The sequence below is a fragment of the Cibotium barometz genome, chromosome 32, assembly GCF_041138505.1.
Source record: "Cibotium barometz isolate CiBa-2024 chromosome 32, ASM4113850v1, whole genome shotgun sequence".
NCBI classification, from domain to species: domain Eukaryota; kingdom Viridiplantae; phylum Streptophyta; class Polypodiopsida; order Cyatheales; family Cibotiaceae; genus Cibotium; species Cibotium barometz.
The window spans coordinates 8,997,502-9,021,882 of record NC_141077.1 but is presented as its reverse complement, the minus strand read 5'-3'; the positions used below and the strand labels follow the sequence as shown (position 1 = coordinate 9,021,882).

General features: G+C 45.0%; 1 protein-coding gene across 2 annotated transcripts in view; it reads right to left on the bottom strand.

Annotated features, from left to right (window-relative positions):
• Positions 1-9,488: 9,488 nt before the first annotated feature.
• LOC147619788 (very-long-chain aldehyde decarbonylase GL1-10-like) overlaps positions 9,489-24,381 on the bottom strand; it is a 48,983-nt gene continuing 34,090 nt past the window's right edge. For both annotated transcript variants that reach the window (XM_086825623.1, XM_086825624.1), the window contains 2 exons: positions 9,906-9,939; positions 9,489-9,814 (listed from right to left, as the gene is read on the bottom strand). In XM_086825623.1, coding sequence (XP_086681749.1) covers positions 9,795-9,814; positions 9,906-9,939 — 54 coding nt within the window. In that variant the 3' untranslated portion in view covers positions 9,489-9,794. The remainder of the gene's footprint in view (positions 9,815-9,905; positions 9,940-24,381) is intronic.

The window sequence follows — 24,381 nt, the reverse complement described above, 5'->3', positions numbered from 1 at the left end:
AAATGTTGAACCTTCGCTTCGCAGGTCGACCCAACCTCCGTCATGCTTCAAGAAAGCAATGACTAGACAGGATAGCAAGAAGTGGTTCAAAGCTATGCTGTCAGAGATGGAATCTCTTGAAAAAAATGGTACTTGGGATTTGGTGCATTTGCCTAAAGGGTAGAAGATTCTTCTATGCAAGTGGGTTTATAAGATGAAAGTCACTTCTGGTTCCTCGCACCAAAGTACAGAGCACGACTGGCTGCAAAGGGGTACAAGCAGGAACATGGGATTGAAGCAATGAATAATGCTTTAAAGCTGAAATCATAAGTATTGTGGAGTGCTTTAAAGCTCTGGATCACTACTATATTGCTAATAAGCACAGCAGAAGGGAAATGCACATGGCCTGTAAATATTTCAGATGGTTTCGGAGTAATATTGTATGCACTAGCCTTAGTGAAAGCCATGGTGCCCTTCGTTCTCACATATATCTCTACTACTGTGGTGTGATGAACACTTGGCAAGATCAAGAAAACTCATGGAGAAGGGTGATTTTAAGAGTTCACCCCTTTCCAAATATTGTATACCCTTTAGCACATGAGATGCATTCTTTGAGTGTAGATGCAAGAAGTTTTGCAAGAAACACCCTAGTTTCTACCTGAATGGGTGCCAAAAAACGTTTGTTAGCCAAGTCCAAAGCAGATCTGTGATGCCAGCCGACTCTACCTCAATTTGTCGAGGAGGGAGAAAAGGGTAAACCTTAGAAACCTTCAAAACTAGCTCTAGAAGCCTTGAGTCTATCATGGTACACATGTCTATCTGGAAAGCCTTAATTACCTCCAGTGCATCCAAGTCCCTACTAATAAAGATGTTACCAGTTGCTAGTGGAATAGTTGTTGTTGGAGTAGTCAAAAAGTGGGTTCCAACAACCCACAAAGCTTCTTGAGAAAATTAGAAAGATCTTCCCCAGAAGCAGCAAAAGTAGTAAGATCTGTGTGTGGTAGGCTTTGGTAAGAACCGGAATCTATGATAACAAATAAGAGATAGCTAGGTTACCATCCTCTTGGCTCTTATAAAGAGCAGCAAGGATTTTTACCCAATCATTAAAGGATAAAAGCTAAAGAATAGATCCCATAGGGAAGAAAGGATCTTCATTTGGGCATCCAAAACATGCTGACATGCCTAGGAGGAATCTCAAACCCCTGGAACAAAGGCAAAATCTATACCACAAAAAAGAGATAAGCATCAGACCATCATCTTAACTATCAAAAAAATCAAGAAATGCAATAGGAGATGAAAAAGTGAAGTGAAAAGAGGATCACCAAAAAGATTCTCCTTGTAGCTAATGTGTGTGTCTTTGTATTATACATAATATAATAATCCATAGCCGAATAGAAACATCTACTCGAAAAACACTACCACTTTAATTAAAATAATCTGTTTACATGACCCATGAAACAACTGTAGAGTTACCAAAATCATGTTTGAAAGTACACAATGAAAAAGTCTCATCACAAAGTGTCTTTAGTGAACCACAATAATACCAACAAGCATTGAGAAGGCAAGTCTTGTTACCTACATCCATACAAACAAACAAACATTCAATTAGTCCGAATGCATATTGCAGGTGTCAATGGACCTAAGCACATGTCATAGTTGTCACCTAACCCACACTACTTAATCATCAAAAGCCACACCCAGGTATTTATTATACCAATTTGATATATGAGTTCTATCACACCTCATCCTCCCAATTGTGAAGTGCATAGGCTTAATCAATGTGTAAGTCAAACTAGTATAGTCTAAGACCTAAAGGCCCATTGTCCTTACCAAACTACCAATAGGATAAAACCTACTAGCACAAGTATAACATGCTGTTGGTATTGAATTAATAGAAAGAATGGTATTCAAAAATTAAACTAAATTGGCACACATCACCCAGTGCATAGTTAAAAAAAATAGTGCACATTTTTACTATTTATTCCCATACATAAGGGTATACCTCAAGAAAATAAACCCAGCATCATATAACCTCAAAAATACAGGCCATGTCTAGGCTTTTGTTTTCTAAACCATTTCTCATACCTAGGACAAGGTCTAAACATAGACCAGAGTATGACTCCATAGCACAAAAGATCAAATCATAGTAACCAAACCAATGGGTAAACTGGGGGGCTGAAATATTAGTAGGTTTAAACTAGCAAAAGGACCAAGAAAGACTGAGACTAGAAAGAGGAGCTGAATCTTTACATCAACAAAAAGACCGGCTGATGATTAATACAGCAAAACCCAAACAATTAGAAGGGTCTTACTCTCCCCAAACAATAAGGTGCTCCAAAGAACATAAGCAATATTGGACCAAGTGGACAATCAGATAAAATAGAAAATGAATCTCAGTCTAGTTTTTTATTCCTAGACACCAAGCTCTAGTTGGTATTGGATTAGATCAGACACTAACCAAAGAATATTTCCAAAACAGATCATGAGCTGATCATAAGAACTAAACCAGTGTGAGTAAGCTAAAGAGTTGTATTAGCAAACAAGTCTGCACAAGCAGCTGAACCCTTACACCAGCCAAAGGACTAGCCCATGGCCAAAATAGTAACACTCAATCAATTAGCAAGGTCATGCATGTCTATAATATATATATAGCCTCCATACGAGCTACCGCATAAGCATATCACCCGCCATAATTCATTCGCAAAGAGAATCTCAAGTGCATCGGCGGCGAGCAGACCCCCCCCCCCCCCCCTCCCCAAAAAAAAAAAGAATCATAACAAAAGGCAATAACTATCCAGCTAGCCCATCCCCCTTTTTGGAAAATTCCAAGTTACTTTAGTGACAATCTTTTAGTATAATGTTAAAAGTACTCTATAATAGGTTCCCTTAAGAGAAATGCAATGTGTTGCTAAAGGTGAGTTGTGTGTGTGTGTGTGTGTGTGTGTGAGAGAGAGAGAGAGAGAGAGAGAGAGAGAGCTTATTTTTAAGAGAAAATTATGTACTCAATTATCTCAAAAAAACATTGTGTGTGTGTGTGCGCGTGCGCGTACGTGCCAACCCATACTTAGGCACCATACTCAAAATGAGAAAGTAGGTCCCACGAGTATAGTTCTACTACCTCAACAAAGTGATAAACAAAGAAGGATTAAACATAAGCCCACTCCAATCATTTGTAGCCAAACTATTAATGAGAAATCTAGAAATGTGTGACTTCCGAAAGCCATTGTTTGCAAAACTTATTTATTAGCTAAGGATTGGTTGAAGAATAGACTACCAACTGGAAGGGCCCAAGTATAGTGTTTATTGCATGTGTATAGGGATTATTACTCTTGCCGTTTAGAAATTCAACTAGTATAATAGGGAGTTTCTCCCTCTTCCAAGTATAACATGTTACATAATCCACTATAAGAGGGCTGCAGAGAGAAAGTTTCATATTTAGATAAGTACATTTAATGACAAAGGCAGAGTTTTCCATATCTAGAATTTTTGACAAAGTTGGCTCAATGGAAACAACCTCCTCTGGGTATATTTCATAATATTGTGTGATATCCGGAGAGAACATACAATATATTCTAGAGGGGAGGTTCAAAAGTACCTCAATGGAATTCTGAACCACCCAAAAAGGATTTATGTTAATCCCAAGAAATGTTTTTAAGTCATGTTGTTTAGTGGCATAGATCTCATGAAAATCTTCAAGTACCAAATTCAGAGTGTTAGTAATCATGCAAGTAATCTAAGTGAAAATTCAAGACGAAGCATTGGAGATCCAACACGAAACATGTTTTTGTGTATCTTATCTATGGGAAAAGGTGCAGGTATCCTCGTACTTTGACATGCTATTCCCAAACGGTTGAGCTTTGCAAGGAGGATTGAGGTTATCTAAAATAGGTTTTCAGATAGTTTGTAGAATTTTGCAAATTGGAGTTGCATTGTTAGGGGGGCCTTATCTAAACCGACAATTATGAATTTGTCCATTAACTTAGAAGCCGCATGTGTAATGCGAGGTGTCATCCAAGTGTTATCCGTCAAGAGCCATTTCTCTAGAATTCCCTTAATCATTTGCATAAAAATGTGCAGAATGGTCATGGCAATACCATGGTAATCTGCACACTCCAATTGGAGTCTTCTAACAATGTCTGTCACGCAATCAAGAAGTGTGGCCAATGCCATATATGGACTAAGTGGTTCAAAGGGAATATGATTTAAACTCTGCTAAAAAATACAAAGATCCTTCAGCAATCAAGATGCTAGTACATACATGACTCCCAAACTCATCAGAAAATCAATAGTAAACTAATCATAATCCTTACAACATTTCAGAATCTTTTCCCCACTTAAAAAAGAATTTCTAGATAAAATCTTCTTTAAGGAGAGTGTACTTCCAACCAGTTTTAATGTGTTTAACCTCACGATGATTGCCTCAAATATGGTCAAAAGCAACAAACAACACATCCCTAAGACAAAGTCAAATAACTTATTAACAAAGAGACAATGGAAAAAGGTATCTTGCGGCCCGTTGGACCTCTTGCAACCAAGTTCATTTCCCGTGAGTTCTCTACGCACCTCAAGCATTGTGTTGCAAAACTGAATGAATGCAATTTGAGTAAGAACAAAGTTCCTGGCTTGGCCACCCAGCCAAGAACAAAGAAGTGATAGATGAAACATAGACGGTTTGTAAGATAACTATCCAGCTAACACATCCCCCTTTTTTTTAATTCCAAGTGACTAGTGAAAAGCTTTTAGTATAATGTGAAAAGTACTCTATAGTAGGTGCCCTTAAGGAAATGCAATGTGTTAATTTTAAAGGGGAGTTGTGTGTGTGTGTGCATGTGGAAAATATTGTTTTTAAGAGAATTATACTCAGTTATCTCAAAAAAACATTGTGTGCGCACGCACGTGTGCACACATGCATATGGACTAGTGTTTTATTTCCATTAGAGTTTTCATCTCATTCCATTGGATGGTCATTTGTTTTTTATTAGAGTTACGGTTTATTTGATAGCTTCGTAATGAGCCACGTACAATATTCATGAAACTAATGAGATTTGAATGGATGTGCCTCTGGATGCATAATTGTTATCAAAGCTTTACATTGCTCATGATTTCTTCTTTCTTGGGTCCACATATTCATGAAACTAATGAGATTTGAATTGATGTGAACGAGTACTGAGAGGCTCTGTTTTTGGGGCTCTCTGTGTTCTCTATCTATCACAACTTCTAGGCAATGGATCGAGAATGGTGATGCTTGACCTCCCTACTATTCCAAATCTCCAAAATGTTTCGAGTTGAGCCATTTCTTTTGCTAATCTTCATAATACTCTATTTTCATAATGAACACTCCTATATATGTGTTGATTAGATGACTTATCTCGAATGCCAATTCATTCGAATAAATTGTGAGTAGTTGGCAAAAAAAAACAATATAACTAAAACCTTGTGTTATTAATTTTTCATTTGACTATTCATGACATGGTGTATTACTGTGTGTTAATCTTTAAAATCAATGTATTTATGCGTTTGGATATGGTTTCCGTGTTAATGTGTGTTTTCGTCTTGATAACTATGTTTCAACATGATGGGACTTGGTTGGCCACACGCTCACTTGCTCTATGGAAAGGTAAAGGTAGAGGTAAGGAGTGTATGTCTAGTGTCACCACTCAACTATCGTATAAATGTGTTGGCAAACCTCATGTAAGATCATCATACTAACCTTTTGCAAGAAGCTAAATCGTTCCTTAAATAACAAATGCGGAAGCGCAATTGGCATGCTCCTCTGAGATGGGAGGGCAATTGGCTAGATTGACATTTTGTGAAATATAAAGGTTCCAAAGGTCACACATGATCACTTTTTTTCATTCCTACTTGGTAAGCAACTAGCCCTATTTGTGTGTATGCTCATGCAATGGATTCCACTCCTTGTGAAGTTCTCAATTTAAGCTCCACTCAACAGAACAACGCCTATAGCATCATAGACTATTGCTTAGGCTAGGTTCTCTCTAAATGTTGCCGCTTAGGATATGTACTATCAACACCTCTCTTCACACCTGTTCATAAAAACTATGAGGATAACATATACTTGTAAACCCTAAGGTTAAAATCTGGAAGTGTTTTGCACATGCTATGGCAGCAGGAGGCTCCAAGTTATAGTAATACCAGCATGACAGGTATTGTTAAGTTGAGTGCAGACGGCATCAAGAGGGAGCAACTCCCCGTTATGGTGTGCCCATTGTAGACTAAGATCAACAGTTGACTCATAGTGGATGGTGAATCAAAAGCTTAGAGGAGAAGGGGCATAATGGAGTTTAGACTGCCTCTTTGACAATATGAAGGGGGAGCTACTCCACATTAGATCCCTGGTTGAGGTTACCCTAGACAGAAAGAAAGAAAGAAAGAAAGATTTTATTAACGTCTTCCAAAAGACCGAACTCGGCCTATGAGACAAATCGGAGTACTTGTATGGGGTATCCTCTGTCATATGAAAAAGTACTGAACAAAAAAGCTGAATCTAGGTGTGCAGGGGATGGAGCTCTACTACTAGGAGAATGCAAAGCTATATGCATGGAGTATACAATCATGATATGCAACCTAGCTAGCTCCATCCTGTACCATACTGGGGGTATAAAATGGTATACATCAGTGAAGGGGGGGTGTCCACAGCTCCCTGAAGAACATGCCTGGGTGTGCTCTGAAGCGAGCCAGTCGCTCCGCACCCTCTCTGTGAAACTGAGCTCTAATCTCTGTCATCTCTCTCTGGTATAGGCATGGTGTCCGAAAGCCAGGTGTCCTCTGTCTCCTGCGGGCTCTAAGTGTCTCTGCTCTCTGGAGAGTAATTCCCTGCCGTTTAGAGGCTGGGAGGGGGATGGATCTCTGAAAAAATGTAGTAATCTGTGTCTGTTGCCCCCCCTCTGGAGCTGTCTTGAGCCTGTAATAATGTCTCTCTGTGGCGCTGTATGTCTAGAATGTATCTCCCCAGTATGCGTTGGTCTGCTGCCTCAAAGATCTGGCGTAGGGAATGTGGCTCTCTGAATAAAATGGGATATCTCTCTCTGATGGCTGTATATGCTCTGCATCTGCATACATAATGCTCCTCACTCTCCACCTCCTCTCTACACAATCTGCATACCCTCTCCTCTCGGGGGATTTGTGTTGCTCTGCCAGTCTCAATCTCCAATCGGTGTGATGAAACTCTGAGCTAACCAATAGCCACTCGGGAGCCATGTGGTAAAAAGCCCTCCATGTATCTAGGCCTCTCTATAAATCCATCATCAGTGATACTCATGAAGTGATCTCTGTAGTATAGCATCTTCGGTGGAAGAGACTGTGTAGGCGATATCCATGTCGCCCATACTGCTGCTCCATACATCAATGCCGGTGTGACTAATGTGTCAAATAGCCACCCCTTCGTCCGGGGCTCCTGAAAATGCGCCTGGTGGCACTGTCTCTCTAGCATAGCCAATGCTGCATATCCCCGTGTCAATCTAGCTCTGGCTGCTAAACCCATGGTGAACCGTGTGGCTGCTGCAGAGAAGGTAACCCCTAGGTACACGTATGATGTCACCACCTCCACCTGGCATCCTACGAGAGTGAGTGTCAGCTTACTCCTGCCTTGTCTCGATGTATGAAAGACCATAACCTTGGTTTTCCCAAGATTCACAGTAAGACCCCTCTGTGTGCAGAAATCATCGCGTGCATGTAGATGCTGCTGTAGACCACCTGGAGACTCAGACACTAATACAATATCATCAGCATAGAGCATAATATGTACTGAGGTACCTGCTAAATCAACTCCATCTCCTCCTCCCCGTGTAATGAAGTCAGCCACCTCATCAATGTATAACCCAAATAGCGTGGGGGAAAGTGGGCATCCTTGCTTCACACCAATGGTGCTAGCAGTAGTCTCGGACATACCTCCTGGACATCTGACTCGCCCAAAAACCTGCTCATATAATGCATAGATGCCCCATGTCATATCTGCTGGTATGCCAAGAGACTGCAGGCGCTGAAAGAGCCTCTCGTGGTACTGTGTCAAATGCCTTGCGGAAATCCACAAAGCAGCAATAGAGCTTTCTCTTCCTCACTCTAGCCTGATCAATCATACATCTCAAAGTGAATACATGGTCAGTGGTAGAGAAAGCTCTTCTGAAGCCTGCCTGCCCTAATGAGCGTAAACCTGCTCGCTCAGCATATAAGCTATGCTCTTGCTCCAACACTGCACCATAGAGTTTGGCCAGCACGTGGCCAACCATAATCGTCCTATAGTTGCTCGGATCGAGCATATCCCCTGTTTTGTGAATCGGCACAATGGTGTGCATCGTCCACTCCGCAGGCAAACCCTCTGCTAGTGCCCTGTTAAACAGGTGTGCAAGAAAAGGAGCTAAAGAATCTACTGCATATATGAGATGCTCACCCTGCAGGCCCATATGGTCGGCGGCCCGTCCATGCTGTAGGCGGCAGATAGCTTCCTGTACCATCGAGTGGGTAAAGAGGCTAGCTGTGGTAGGTCGAGGCTCCTGTGGCTGAGGTATAGGTGGCTGCTGTGGGGCATGGTATAGACCCTCTGCATATGTGTGCCATGTCTGTGGGTCTGCAATAGGTGTCGGGGTCCGGGGCTCTCTGAAGTGCCGCCATGAGACAAGGCTATCTTTACTCATGAAGAAATGAAAGATCTCTAGCTCTTGTATCTCTGCGAAGGCCCGCCTTTTGCGGCGAGTAAGTCTCCTCATCTCTCTCCTCGACTCCTGCTCTGTGATGGCTCCCAAGGCTCTTTGTATGCGGAGCTGTGAGTATAGGGCTCTACACTCGTCATCATACCATCTGTTCTGGGGCATAGTCCCAGGTCTCGCAGGCTCTCCTGAGTGTACACGATGTGGGAAGCTTTGTAATGCAGCCGTGTGTAAGAGTGATGCCAACTGGGCTGCTGTAATGGTATCCATAGATGCCAGGGGATCCATTAGCCCATCTTCTACTCTGCCAGTGTATATGTCTGCCATGTCATGTGTGAAGTAGATGGTAGTGTGTGGCGTCGGTATGTGGGGAGCTGGTGATACTGGTGATCCGGCTAGTGAAAATGTCAAGTATGTATGATCTGCCCCAATAGGACGAGGTGGAATGGAGAATGAGGTGACAAGCTGTGATGCCTCCAAAGACCCCATAATGTAGTCTACCACCGTGCCTCTGGTCCGTGTATGACCCCCATGTGGGAAGCATGTCAGCCCTCCTGATCCCGGCCACTGTAGCATCCCGTTATAAATAACGAGATGATGCCTGGCTCCCAACTCTAGTAAGTGGTCCCCATAATGTCCTCTGTCTGGTCCAGTGTCCTCTGATGCCCGACTAGTCCCTATCTCCTCTGGATCCACAGGGTGGAGGATCTCCATGTCATCATAGTCATACACCTCACACTGTCTACATCATAATGAGAGAGAGAGAGAGAGAGAGAGAGAGAGAGAGAGAGAGAGAACACAGGCAGACTTTCCAGCATTGCTGCTCAGACACTTCTACAAATAGTGTTTAAGCTTTGAGACATTTAAATTAATGTAGAGTGTATATTTCTGCAGACATCAGGGTACTGCCAGTATACCTTCATAGCATGTAAGCGCATGCACATGCAAGAATAAGGCTTGTGGTCTAGAGTGCTTTCTTTGATAGTGTTTTCTTTAATATGGACAAAAGAAACTCACAGCCACATATAATAGCAAGTAAAATTGAACTTGAAACGCTTCTGAAACAGTCACGACTTGTGAATGACGGCAGAACAAGACCACAACCTACACGAGAACCTATCTTAATTTTGTCTATTCTCCAAGGAAATTCCACTAGTAATGTTTTTCCCCACCTGCAGAAAGCAGCCCACAATGTCAAAACCTACTGGGAAAGAATTTCTGAACGTTCACTATAGCTGATATCAAAGAAGGTTGAGAACCTACCTATGCCATCCAGCTTTTTCTTGTATCGGTAGCCCTGCATGAGGATACAACGCATAAATGAGTATTAATCTCTCTCTCTCTCTCTCTCCCTCTCTCTCTCTCTCTCTCTCAGAAACTACTTGAAGAAGCAACTGGTGGACAGCATCCGACCGTGGAAGGTCACACTTTTCCTCTGGCAGTGCAGCCACCCGCAGGAGCCGCAGGAGTCGCAGCAGCCACATTGCCTTTGGGACTGCCCCAAAGTGCACCAGGTGTGGCTGAGGATTCTTGGACTATTCACCACCTCTCGGCTACCGCACCGCACCATCACTTGGGGATCAGTTGCCTGGGTGACAGAGTCAGGACCCGCCTTCCACTATGAGGAGACAGCTGATGGTCAGGCCCTCAGGCTCACCCATTGCAGGATAGAGTCTATACAACCCCCCCCACCCCCCCCCCCCCCCCCCCCCCCGACTCTTCAGTAGAGGCCTGGTCTCCCAGCACTTGTTAGGTGGGAGATCATCAGCAGCATTGCAGCATGGCACATTTGGCGGGCACGGTGCAGAAAATCCATTGAGGGCACCCTCACACCCACCCCCAAGCAGAGTCCATTCATGTCATATGGATAGATATCATTCATGTAAGCCCAACGGAGCGTGCAGTAACAGATGCAACCACGTGTACGAGAGAGAAAGATAGAGAGAGAGAAGGGGGAGAGAGAGATGGGAATAGGAAATTCACACAGTACACCATGCTGAGCGGGGAACAGGCCCCGCTCCCTCTTCAGGAATTTATTTCAGGAACAATCCACGGGCTTTCCCAATCCAAAATCAATACGACAGATGCATAATATATCAAACAAAGGTGTCGATGACGAGATTGGACCATTGTCGATGTCGAGGCACAAGATATCTGATGCCGAGCTCACCTCGAGGACGACCCACAAGAAACTTACACCAGGCTAGTACCAAAATCCAAAGAATCCAACTGATGTTCTCAAGTATCCACAAAAAGCTCTTTCTTCCCGATCCAATCCTTTCACTAATAAAGGAGGAGGTGGCGGTTCTTCAAACGGAAAAAAACAGCCCTCCCAAAGAAGGCGGCTGAAAGGAGGTGCTAGCCAATAGTTGGTGGTGGAGTAAACGGGCAACCAACAGGTGGTTGCATGTAGAAAAGGGGCCAGCCCACAGGGCTACCCCACAAGAGAGCCTTAGGCTTTTGCAATGGGCATGGGGCAGCCCAAGGGGCCAAGAGGGCCCCACGCCTTGCCCACCAGCCCTAGAATGAGCTAGGCAGGCTGTCGGCCAGACCAAGGGGCATGGCCAGGCAGTGGGCAAGCCTAGCCAGGCGGCCAGGCCAAATGGCTGCCCAACAGCCAGTCAACCATGTATGGGGGCTGCCCATACAGCTTGCGCAGGGCTGCCCAGCAACCCAGCACATGTGCAAAGTGGCCAGCCTTATCCAATGTGAAAACGATGGTTAAAAGGCATTTATTTGCAAAAAGAACTACTCCTAGTTTTCATAGCATTCCTGGCTGCATTCGTGTGGATCGAGGAGTTGTGATTGAGCAGTCAGGGATAGTGCATGAGAGTAGTGATGAGTTCATAGAGGTGAGACATTTTTAGCATATCCTATGACGTTGACTTCGAGAGCTTTACATTTAATCTAGGTATTTCCTAGATCCAATGCTATTGGAGATTGATCTATCATGGGATTTAGGTCATATAGGGACTGTCACGACCCTGTGTTTTTCTCTGGACAATATGCAGGTGTGCACGGGGACATGGTGGACAGTGTGAATGGCATCAGGTTGGAGTGAAGATGGAAGCCCATGTGTGGATAACCCTATGTGTGAATGGGGGCAAAGAGACATTAATTAAAAAGGTTTTATAACCTTTGGTGGCCATAAAATTAATGTTTTAAAAGGTTTCAAAACCTTAGGAGGCCACTAAGCAATATTTAGAGGTTACACCACTTTTGGAGCCACACGACTTTCTTCTCCCTCTCTCTAGCTTTTTGGGAGTAGCGTGCATATGGGCTGCGTGGAGAAGAGCAAGTCGGCTGCTGCAGGTTTTCTGGCTACTGGTCCTGGAACAGGTCGTACAGCACTGTACGGACAGCAGGTACAGTGTACGGCTGCTGCAGGTACAGGCTGCGCAGATCAGGCTGCTACAGGTATAGGTGGCGCAGGCAGGTCAGGTGGCTGCAGTTGCACTTTCAGGCGGCGCAGGCAGGTGTACGACTGCATGCATATGTGTACGGACAGGTACAGTTGGTACAGGCGGCTGCTGTACGACAGCTGATACAGGAGACAGCTACACACGATTTGGTACGGGTGTTTGCTGGTGTCGACCTGTTCGGATAGGTGGTTGCAGGCGTGTGCTTTTTGGAGGACGCCGTGCTTTTGCAGAAAAGTAGACAGAGGCTGGTTTCTCTGGACATAAAAGTGAACAAGGGCTGGTTTTCCATGAACATAGATATCATGTCGATGGCGTTCAACTGATGGAACTTTCAGCTTCTCTTTGCTTTGATTCAGGACTGTTTTGGGACAGTTTATGCGCTGTTTTTGTTTGGTCGCAAATTCAGCCATGTGCTTGGGTTTTTGGCTGCAAGTACAGGTCATATGATTATGTTTCTTGGCATGGGAGTGAAGCAAGCTCGCATGGCTGCGTGCTCATGGAGCAGATTGTTTTCTCTTGCTAGAAAGGAACAGTGGGAACTACAGCTATGGGCATCTCTATGTTGCCAGATGTTTCATGAGGGAACAGGTAACTAGATGTATGCCGTTGTTGGTGAGGAAACATGTTTTTGGGTTTCTCCAGGAGATAGGTCACATGTAGGCAGAAGGTACAGGAGTGGACACATGTTTGGTACAGCCTTGCTACTGACAAGACAGGGGACAGGGAATCCATGACAGAGATGGATAGTACCCTTGGAAGGTAGAGAGGGTTTGTACAGGTGTGTCAACTGTATGGTATGCTGTGCTGTGATACGAGTTCTCTTTTGAGAGACAGTTTGGGAGTCTGTGTTGTGATGCAGAAGCACTGGATGTGTCAGGGTGTGATGCTGTTCATAGTGTGAGAGGCTATGGATGGTTGTGGCAGCCTTGATCATGGGAGAAAGCTTCTGTATGCAGGCTCAATGTGAGAGAGTCTTTCGATGTGAACAATGGCTGGATTTATTTGTGGATGCCGTGTGGACAAGAAGCCAGATGCAGGTTCTTTGCAGGCTTCAGGAGTTCTACTGGGACGGCTGAATTACCAGCCTTATATTGTAATCAAAGCTCTTATAATCAATTAAAGAAATACCGCAAGGGGCGCCACTGCGATTTGGGGCCAATCGGTGTCCGTGTACTATTTGCAAGAGCACTCTAGCTCCCCCTGTTTGTTTTCCTTTTCTAGTTCCTCAATGGTGTTGAAGTGTTTTATGTGCAAATGTTTGTTCCACCGCCCTTTGGTTTCATGAAGGCCGGTTTTCAAGGTTCCGTTCGCCGGGACACATCGTCGACTTTCTCAAGGAGGCGAGTCCGTGGTTGCTTTGGTCGGGACAATCGCCAACTTTCCTAAGGGGGCGAGCTCGTGGTTGTCTCATGAGAGTCACATCAAAAGCTTCAACATGAGGAAAGTGAAAAGGAAGTGCAGGACATAGTACAGGATTTTGTGTCTTTGCCTATATGAGGTGAAGAGCAAAAGCTGAAGATGAAGCTGAGGAGAAAAGACACCAAGGACAAGAAGTAGTCGGCCAGGAACAAGAAGCAGTTGAAGCGTTATGGTGCAGGAGATGCGTTGAAGGCTATGGCTTTCGACAGTTTGTCACCAGTGGTATCTTCATAGAGGCTTCATGGGTTCGGAAGACAGTTTCTTTCTATGTTTAGCAGTGGTGATTTACTATGCTTCATCGAGGACTTGTGCTTATCACTTGGGTGGAGTGCAAGCAGGTTTTGGGTGCCTGAGGATGTATCAGATGAGGCTTAGACGGAAGCAGAGGAACTTGACGAGGTTCTTATTCCCGAGCAGATCCTGGCACATAAGGTACAGGGTAGAGTTTCCCGTCGCTATCCTGTGAAGTTCAAGAGCTGTTCACTGATGGATACGAAGTGGATGGAGGAGGTTCACTGATGGATGCGAAGTGGATGGAGGAGGGTGACTTAGCAGATTCACCTCAGGAGTTGCAGCTTTATCTTGATGCCTATGAGTTGGAGTCGACTCTTGTTACGGCTCATTCAGGTTCAGCAGAGCATAGGTCTGGAGCATTGCCTGATGCTCAAGAGGGGGGTAGCACCTCCGCTCCCTTGTTACAGACAGGCTCAGTTGTTATCCAGGAGTCGCTTGGTGACATCTTTGTATTCACCCGAAGGTACTGAGGCTGACAGTACATCTGCTTATGGGACTTCTATGATATTGTGTTCTAGACACAGGAGATGATGGTTGGGTATGGTTCACAGTCGCGCGCACCTGGAACTCTAACTGCAATTATGGATAACTCTATGGAGGGCATAAGTCTTGCGAGCAGTCCTAGAGTTGGTTTGGTTCATGGAAATATGGATCGAACTCTGTTTGTGCATGTATGCATACACTTTTTGACATAGAGGTATTTTTGTATTCTGGTGCCATTGGATCCTGGTACCATTGAGAATACATTGGGAAATACTTTGCATTGTGTCATGTGCTGCATGTATGTTGGTATGATACATCAAGTGCTTTATTATGTTCATGGATGTGACTCCTGCGGGATGGCCATGAGAACATATGTGGGAAAGTACTTGGTAGATGTAGTGTTTGGATGCATTGAGTGCTTGCATATGCTCATGTTTTACCATCAGTCGTGGGTCCTGTGGGATGCCCATGGGCGTAAGGCTTGCGAGCAGCCCTTAGACTGTTACTTTAGAGAAGGTAGAGCAACTTGAGGAGCATATTGTTTGCGAATGCATATGTGTGTCATGCATATGTGTGTCATATGAAGAATGATGCATGGTTTTGTTTTTGGCTAACACCGTTAACGTGTTTCCATTTGATTTTAGACTTTTGCTGTAGGTTCTGAAGGAACAAGCAAGAGGACAGTGTGGCTTATTGTGCAGGATGATTATTCTATCATCCAGATGCATTGGAAGGCCATTGTTTTTGCCATATGGGATTCTTTGCTCATGAGATGCTTTACTGTGCCATTGAGTGCAATCGAGGACGCTTGCCATTTTTCAAGAGGGGGGTATGTCACGACCCTGTGTTTTTCTCTGGACAATATGCAGGTGTGCACGGGGACATGGTGGACAGTGTGAATGGCATCAGGTTGGAGTGAAGATGGAAGCCCATGTGTGGATAACCCTATGTGTGAATGGGGGCAAAGAGACATTAATTAAAAAGGTTTTATAACCTTTGGTGGCCATAAAATTAATGTTTTAAAAGGTTTCAAAACCTTAGGAGGCCACTAAGCAATATTTAGAGGTTACACCACTTTTGGAGCCACACGACTTTCTTCTCCCTCTCTCTAGCTTTTTGGGAGTAGGCGTGCATATGGGCTGCGTGGAGAAGAGCAAGTCAGCTGCTGCAGGTTTTCTGGCTACTGGTCCTGGAACAGGTCGTACAGCACTGTACGGACAGCAGGTACAGTGTACGGCTGCTGCAGGTACAGGCTGCGCAGATCAGGCTGCTACAGGTATTGGCGGCGCAGGCAGGTCAGGTGGCTGCAGTTGCACTTTCAGGCGGCGCAGGCAGGTGTACGACTGCATGCATATGTGTACGGACAGGTACAGCTGGTACAGGCGGCTGCTGTACGACAGCTGATACAGGAGACAGCTACACACGATTTGGTACGGGTGTTTGCTGGTGTCGACCTGTTCGGATAGGTGGTTGCAGGCGTGTGCTTTTTGGAGGACGCCGTGCTTTTGCAGAAAAGTAGACAGAGGCTGGTCTCTCTGGACATAAAAGTGAACAAGGGCTGGTTTTCCATGAACATAGATATCATGTCGATGGCGTTCAACTGATGGAACTTTCAGCTTCTCTTTGCTTTGATTCAGGACTGTTTTGGGACAGTTTATGCGCTGTTTTTGTTTGGTCGCAAATTCAGCCATGTGCTTGGGTTTTTGGCTGCAAGTACAGGTCATATGATTATGTTTCTTGGCATGGGAGTGAAGCAAGCTCGCATGGCTGCGTGCTCATGGAGCAGATTGTTTTCTCTTGCTAGAAAGGAACAGTGGGAACTACAGCTATGGGCATCTCTATGTTGCCAGATGTTTCATGAGGGAACAGGTAACTAGATGTATGCCGTTGTTGGTGAGGAAACATGTTTTTGGGTTTCTCCAGGAGATAGGTCACATGCAGGCAGAAGGTACAGGAGTGGACACATGTTTGGTACAGCCTTGCTACTGACAAGACAGGGGACAGGGAATCCATGACAGAGATGGATAGTACCCTTGGAAGGTAGAGAGGGTTTGTACAGGTGTGTCAACTGTATGGTATGCTGTGCTGTGATACGAGTTCTCTTTTGAGAGACAGTTTGGGAGTCTGTGTTGTGATGCAGAAGCACTGGATGTGTCAGGGTGTGATGCTGTTCATAGTGTGAGAGGCTATGGATGGTTGTGGCAGCCTTGATCATGGGAGAAAGCTTCTGTATGCAGGCTCAATGTGAGAGAGTCTTTCGATGTGAACAATGGCTGGATTTATTTGTGGATGCCGTGTGGACAAGAAGCCAGATGCAGGTTCTTTGCAGGCTTCAGGAGTTCTACTGGGACGGCTGAATTACCAGCCTTATATTGTAATCAAAGCTCTTATAATCAATTAAAGAAATACCGCAAGGGGCGCCACTGCGATTTGGGGCCAATCGGTGTCCGTGTACTATTTGCAGGAGCACTCTAGCTTCCCCTGTTTGTTTTCCTTTTCTAGTTCCTCAATGGTGTTGAAGTGTTTTATGTGCAAATGTTTGTTCCACCGCCCTTTGGTTTCTGAAGGCCGGTTTACAGGGACACCAGTGATGGAGTTTGTTTATACCTTTGGGGATGACCTTAGTGGCCTTGGAGATTCCATTGATAGTGAGTTGACTGATACCACTTATATCTCGTGTAGACACTTTGTCAGTACTTAGTGATGATGATCCAGCTTTTATTTTAGAGGGACACACACATATAGAGTGTCTTGCACATGGAGATACTGTTCTGGCCAGGAGTTTCGAGCTTCTTCGGCGGATACCTTTCATGCCAGATTCATAGTGTGGTCGTGAGGATGGGCTATGAGTTTTCCTTTCGACCCTAGGGTTACTATCTCTTTGGAGTCGAGCTTTCCTTTTGATCCAGGAGCTCCTACCATTCCAACTTCGACGGTTCGGGATGTATACCATATATTTCCTTTTGATTCTGGAGGATACTTGACTAGATTCGTCATCGACAGTGGTTCCTTATTCTCTCCACTTGCACCAGATTATCATGGGACCATTGCCTTGGATTTTGCATGCCTCGGATTTCCCTATGATCCAGGAGGTTGCATAGATAGCTTCATCATCGAGACGGGAGCCTTCTATCCTTTCCATTTGACCCAGGAGGGTCATATGATTCATGCACGGGTCTTCCGCTACATTTAGTCATGGATGTGATTTTTGGCTTTTGTACATAGCCACTTGTATGTCTTTTTTTTGGGCACGACCACCCTTCGATTTCAAGGACGAAATCATTGTAGGAGGCGATGGTTTGTAATGAAGTAGGTTTGGGTGCACGTGCACATGGGAAATGGGACCTAGGCACTTGGGCTTAGGGACATTTACATGTGTACTTTTAGGGGTCCCTATATGAGGCATAGTGTTGATGGACATTGCACCCTTTTTGATCATTATACTTTCATGAGTACTCTTACTCTTTGGAGCTCTAAGCTTTCATGGTGGACTTCTCCCTCTTAAGAAGCTATGTGTGTACTCCATTATGAGTGCAATAGGTGCTACTCCCTATGATAAGTGAGATGTGTGTGTACTCCATGCTAATGAGTGCATTCCTTAGGTTCCCTTCATTGCAGAAGCTGAAGGAGTTGAAGTTGCTAAAGCCTATCTTCGGGCCAAAGGAGTCACCATTGTAGGAGGATCTAGAGCTACCTGCTCTATATATCATGGAGGAGGCCTACTCTTTCAGATGCAGTTTCCTTAGGACAAGTAAGGGAAAGGAAGGCAAAGAAGCCAGAAAGATCGGAAGATCATCAGATTGACATCATGCCACGAAGTTCGACAAATGGTTTGTAGTGGTGCTTAACCCATTGCATGTTTCGACAAATAAAGCCATGGGATCTTTGTGGACCATAGCTGAAACAGAATCCTTTTGAAGCATTGAGACTTTATGCTAGCAAAGGACTAGTGTTGGATATTCTAGATCTTTTTTGTGGTTGAACATGATGAGCTTGCATTGGAGGAGTCTTGAACCAAAAAGGCCATGCCGTGGCCTATGAACTATAGGCAAACTGTAACTTGGTTGAACACAATGCTAATCAACACACTTAAATACACTAAGATTTGATGGACACATGCTCAATACAAGAAGTAATTTGCTGAATTGACAAGAGACGCACAATGAGCCGGAACGGCCGCCTCCCCCTCAATGTAACTTAGTTGAGCACAATGCTAATCATAGTTGTCTCCATATGAGGGAATACCATACGGACTCGTACGAATTTTATCGAGGATTTTTTTTTTGTATTTTTTTTTCCCAAAAAATATTTTTCCAAAAAATATATTTTTTGGGAGTAATGGTCTTGTTTTTGCTTGTCTATGGCTGTTTGAGCTTTCCTCTGTACTATGATGCTTCCCTCCTTTTTAAAATACTCCATATCTCGAAATTGGAAATACCTAAGTTTATAAGTAATTTTTTAGAACACACGATGAGGTTCCGGTAGTTCTTCCTCCGCTCTTGCAAATGAGGACGCTCCGATTGCCTTGTCACAAGAGCTTAGAGAGCCCGAGTTTGATGACGAGGCCAACATCCTTAGCGAGGGTGACTTCTGCAAGCGCTCTGATGGGCACTCTTCTAATGGAGATGAATCATGTGTTGGGGTAAAGGCATTATGCCCACCCTTATAGTGTGTACTAGCCCATGAGTTTTATAGTACATAGTACACTTAGTACTTTTAATGTACTAAGTGCACTATGTGTACTAGTGCAAATATACATGTGTGATAGGGGAGTCACACACTCACACTTGATGAGTTGACTTATCCCCACATATGTCTCTCTCTCTCTCTCTCTCCCTTCTTCTCTGTGTATGCCTCCCACATGAAACCCTAACTCTCAGCTCCTTCAACTCGTATCAGATCCATTGCATAGTCGCTGAAGCTACTGCTTCTCCAGCAGTCCGCATTGCCTGTAGCTTTCACTTCTATTTGCTGGGATCGTCAGGCTCACGACCAACTTGCGTAGATGCCACAAGCGAGCCTTTGATGGTAACCAGCAGCACTGCACCACCACTGCCTATGCGCTGCGTAAGACTGGCTAGTGGTCGGCCAAGAGGCAAGGGACCGACGAGAGGAAGAGCAAACCGCCGTGGACGTTGGTCAGCAGCGGGAGTAGCAGAACTTAGAGTGGTCTAGGGCTGGGGCAGCCGTGAAGAGCCGACGGGCTACGGAGAGTCTGTGAGCGAGCCGGGATAGCGTGAGGAGCTTGAGGACCACCTTGAGGAGTTTTCGCGCGCAGCTGGAAAAGTTGAGTGCTTTCCGTGCGCCTACCTCCCGTCGCATGCGCCTGCATCTTGGTCGCCTTCAGCAAAGCGGTCCCCGCCGTTCCACGTGTCCAACGCTTCTTGCGTTGAATCGCTTGCCAAGCACCCGTCCATCGCTTTGCACACATCAGCGACTGCAGTCTTGTTCGTGAGAAATAAACCATCGCCAGCTGTGCCCACCATCGCCAGCTGTGACTGTTGCTACTTCCTGTTGCTCTTGCAGCAACCTACCTGTGCCCTGTTGCACTAACTGTAGAAGCCTGACCAGCAAGAAGCACGAATATAGCTTTAGCACGAGTCTACACAGTAGCAACAAATTTGACGCCCCCGCCCTTTTTTTGCAACAAAAATTTCAGAGGTATTTGCTTCAATTTTTTTTTGGGATTTGCAATTGAGCAGGTACAATCATCAATTGAGCAGGTACAGGTGCCAAATTGCTCAAATTTTGAGCAAAATTGGCAAAATTGGGTGACATTGGTCACATTCCGGATCAATGTGCAGGAAATTGGATGTCAAAATTTGGGGCTTTTGATGTAATTGTGCCATTGGGCATTCATACATGCTGTACGATGTGAGCTGAAACCGGCCTCTGATAGAAACCAGAGTGCGGTAGACTAGCAGTCACCCGTCCACTTGTAATCTAGATATGAAAACAAAACAGATTGGGGCTAGAGTGCCCAAATCTGAAAACAAAGCGACACCTGTTGGCCCCAAAACTTGGCGCCCCTTGCGGTATTTCTTTATTCAATTCCATAAGTATGAAAGGCTGAGTACAACCAAAAATCAGCCAAGAGATTACACCTGTATGTCCAATCTGACGGCCCACAATACCTCTTAGCACAGAGGATCCACGCACACGGATCTGTGTCTCAAGTAACACACTGTGCCTCCCTCTGATCAGCCAAGACCACTAAGCAGGGCAGCCATGAGCATACATCTGGTATAACTCAAGCACATGATTCAACATCTCAGCTCATACATACATGTACTGTTCAACCTCTGTCTCCACCCTTGTCAATCTGCCATACCCCTCCTCTCACAAGGGGCCAGATAGCTCAAATCTGCAACAGACATAAAGCAGTAGAAAGAGAGATAGATGAACAGATGCGGAGCTTACCAAAATCAGCCCGTGAATCTGCACTGGAGGAAGTAACGGTACCAATCTGTACTTGCAGGCACTTGTTTCCACAACCCTGCTTCACACATGTGTATGTACTTGTCTGTACCCTCCTCCTTGCATCCAACTCTATGTTGTACTTGATTGTACAGTCCTGAAAAACAACCCTGCACCAGTCTGTACTACCTCGGGATACGTGCCAGAAGCTGTCCTTGCATACGCCGCCTGCAGCCAGTATCTGTACACGCCTATACCTGCACAGTTAGCCTGTCCAGAACTTGTCCAGCGCCGCCAGCAGCAGTACTGCTGTACCTGAACTATCCGTACACTGTACGGCAGTCGTACAGTGTTGTACCTGCAGTTGTACTTGTCTGCACAGCCTGTACCAGCAACTGCAGCCTGTCCAGAACCTGTGCACAGCCTGTCCAGCAGAGAGATGGGCCCGCAGCAACTCCTGTGCGTAGCCTGTACCAGGAGAGAAAACCTGCAGCCTGTCCGTACAAGGCTGTACGGCTGGTTTGCTCAGAGAACACAGCAGCCAGAAAGATCTGCAGCAGCCGACTTGCTCCCTTCAACTTTTCCACGCTTCCCCACAAAGGCACGTATGCTCCACGATTCCTTTTCCCAAAAAGGAGAGAGAGAGAGAGAGAGAGAGAGAGAGAGGAGAGAGAAGCACACACTCCAAAAGTGGAGTGGCTCCCTCTCCATAATAATCCTAGGGCCCCCCACTTTAATTGTTATTAAAGTTCCCTAGGGGACACTAAGGCCTAGGGGCAACTTTAATAAATCATTAAGAGTTTAATGTTCTAGTTCCCCCCCTTCACATCTAGGGATGTCCACACATCATTAACTCTGTCCGGGTACCCCCCATGTGAATCATTCAATATTCTGACTCAGCAATCACCATGCCCACACTTGTGCTGTTCCATTTTCACAGGGCCATGACATACCCCCCTCTTGAAAAATGGCAAGCATCCTCGATTGCATTCTGGTGATACAGCAAAATATCCAAAGTGAAATATACAGTATGGCAAGATCAGCGTCCCAATCTCTCGAAGCCATGCACATGTATCAACATTCACTGCAAACCAATGGCATTGTAATAGTCCAAGTTGTATACCACTGTGAACCATACATATCCACAAAATTTCATGTGACTAGTACACATTTATCATAGAAGTCCCATAAACAGATGTACTGTCAGCCTCAGTACCTTCGGGTGAGATAAAAACTGCACCAAGCGACCTCTAGATGTCATCTGAGCCTGTCTGTATCAAAGAAGTGGAGGTGCTACCCCCCTCTTGAGCATCAGGTAATGCTCCAAACCCATGCTCTGCTGAACCTGAATGAGCCACAACAAGAGTCGGCTCTAACTCAAAGGCATCGAGATAAAGCTGCAAAACCTGAGGTGAATCTGTTAAGTCACCTTCCTCCATCCACTTCGCATCGATCGGTGAATAGTTCTTGAACTTCACAAGATAGCGACGGGAAACTTTACCTCGTACCTTCCTTTCTTTATGTACCAGTATCTGCTCTGGAATCAGAACCTCATCAAGTTCCTCAACTTTCGGCTGAGCCTCATCTGATACATCCTTAGGCACATCCCCACGGAAAGGTCTAAGGAGACTCACGTGAAAAGCATTGTGAATCCTCCAGTGATCTGGTAACTTCAAACGATAGGTTACCTCACCAATCTTTTCCAAAACCTGAAAAGGCCCATAATAACGCACGCTCAATTTAAGGAATAAGCGCTCTTTACCCTTCATCTTCTTGAGTCTAGCCTTTTCAAAGCGCAAAAGAACCCAATCACCCAATGCAAACTGTATGTCACGTCTGTGACGGTCTGCGGCTTTCTTTTGCTTCTGCTGAGTTTTCTGGGGTGCCAACTTAACCCTCCGATAAGCTTCATCCAAACTCTCCACATACTAATCAGCCTCAAAGATCTTATCCTTTGTATGCAAAATAGGTGGTACCTTCTTCCCTCCTCCTACAATCTCAAAAGGCGCCTTGCCTGTCGAGGTATGTACAGTGTTGTTATATGCAAACTCCACCAAAGGAAGATACTTTTCCCATTGTTGCTTGTGCTCTGACACATAACACTTGAGAAGATCCAACACTGTCGAGTTAGCCTCTTCTAACTGACCATCAGTTTGTGGATGAAATGACGATGAAAACTTGAGAGTTGTACCCATGTTGTCAAACAACCCTCTCCGTAACAAACTCGTCATCCATGGATCACGGTCACTAATGATAGACGTAGGCAAGCCATGATACTTGAAGATGTTCGCCATGAACAACTTCACCATATGATCCACTTTGATCGTCTTACGCACGGGAATGAAATGAGCCTGCTTACTGAACCTGCATATGATAGTCCAGATGCCATCATTTCCCGTTTGTGTCCGTGGAAGATCAAATATAAAATCCATGGCAATGCTCTCCCAAGTCTATCTGGAATAGGTAAAGGCTGTAATAACCCTGGTGTCTTCTGACGGTCAAACTTTACCTTCTGACATACGATGCATAGCCTCACAAAGGCATCAACATCTCTTCTCAAGGTTGGCCAATAAAAGAAAGTCTCCATTGCTTTGACTGTGGCGTCAATACCTCTATGACCTGCATACGGTGGAGCATGACTTTCAATCATAACCTTGAGTCGCAATGGCCTGGTAACACACAGTCTCCATGCATCAATAAAAACCCATCTCTGAGAGTATAGTGCTCATGCCGCTGACCCTCAGACATCTGATCATACAACCTTTCAAAGTCCTCATCATGGACATACTGCTCTTTCATTTCATCAAGCTCATGATGATAAGCAAGTGAAACTGCAGAGACCTGTGGCTTGCGTGACAAAGCATCTGCCACTACATTCTTTTTGCCTTCCACATTCACAATCTGAAAGTGAAACATTGACAAAAAGTTTGCCCAACGCATATGCTTCTCTGAAAGCTTAGTCTGCGTGAGGAAATAACGCAAGGTCTGATGATCTGTCTGCACAGTGAAATCAGCCCCAAGCAAGTAGTGTTTCCATGTAGAAAGAGCGTGAATTACAGCCAACATCTCTTTCTCATAAACCTGTAAATGCTTCTCGGCATCTTGCAATATTCTACTCTCATAGGCTATCACATGTCCCTCTTGCATGAGAACTGCACCAATGCTACTTCCACATGCATCACACTGGACAACAAAAGCCTTTCGGAGATCCGGTAACACCAATACTGGGTCCGAAGTAAGCTTTTCTTTGAGCTTTTTGAATGCCATAATTTCCCGATCAGCCCATCTAAACGGAGGAAGTAACGGTACCAATCTGTACTTGCAGGCACTTGTTTCCACAACCCTTCTTCACACGTGTATGTACTTGTCTGTACCCTCCTCCTTGCATCCAACTCTATGCTGTACTTGATTGTGCAGTCCTGAAAAACAGCCCTGTACCAATCTGTACTACCTCGGGATACATGCGAGAAGCTGTCCTTGCATACGCCGCCTGCAGCCAGTATCTGTACACGCCTATACCTGCGCAGTCAGCCTGTCCAGAACCTGTCCAACGCCGCCAGCAGCAGTACTATTGTACCTGAACTGTCCGTACACTGTACGGCAGTCGTACAGTGCTGTACCTGTAGTTGTACTTGTCTGCACAGCCTATACCAGCAGCTGCAGCTTGTCCAGAACCTGTGCGCAGCCTGTCCAGCAGAGAGATA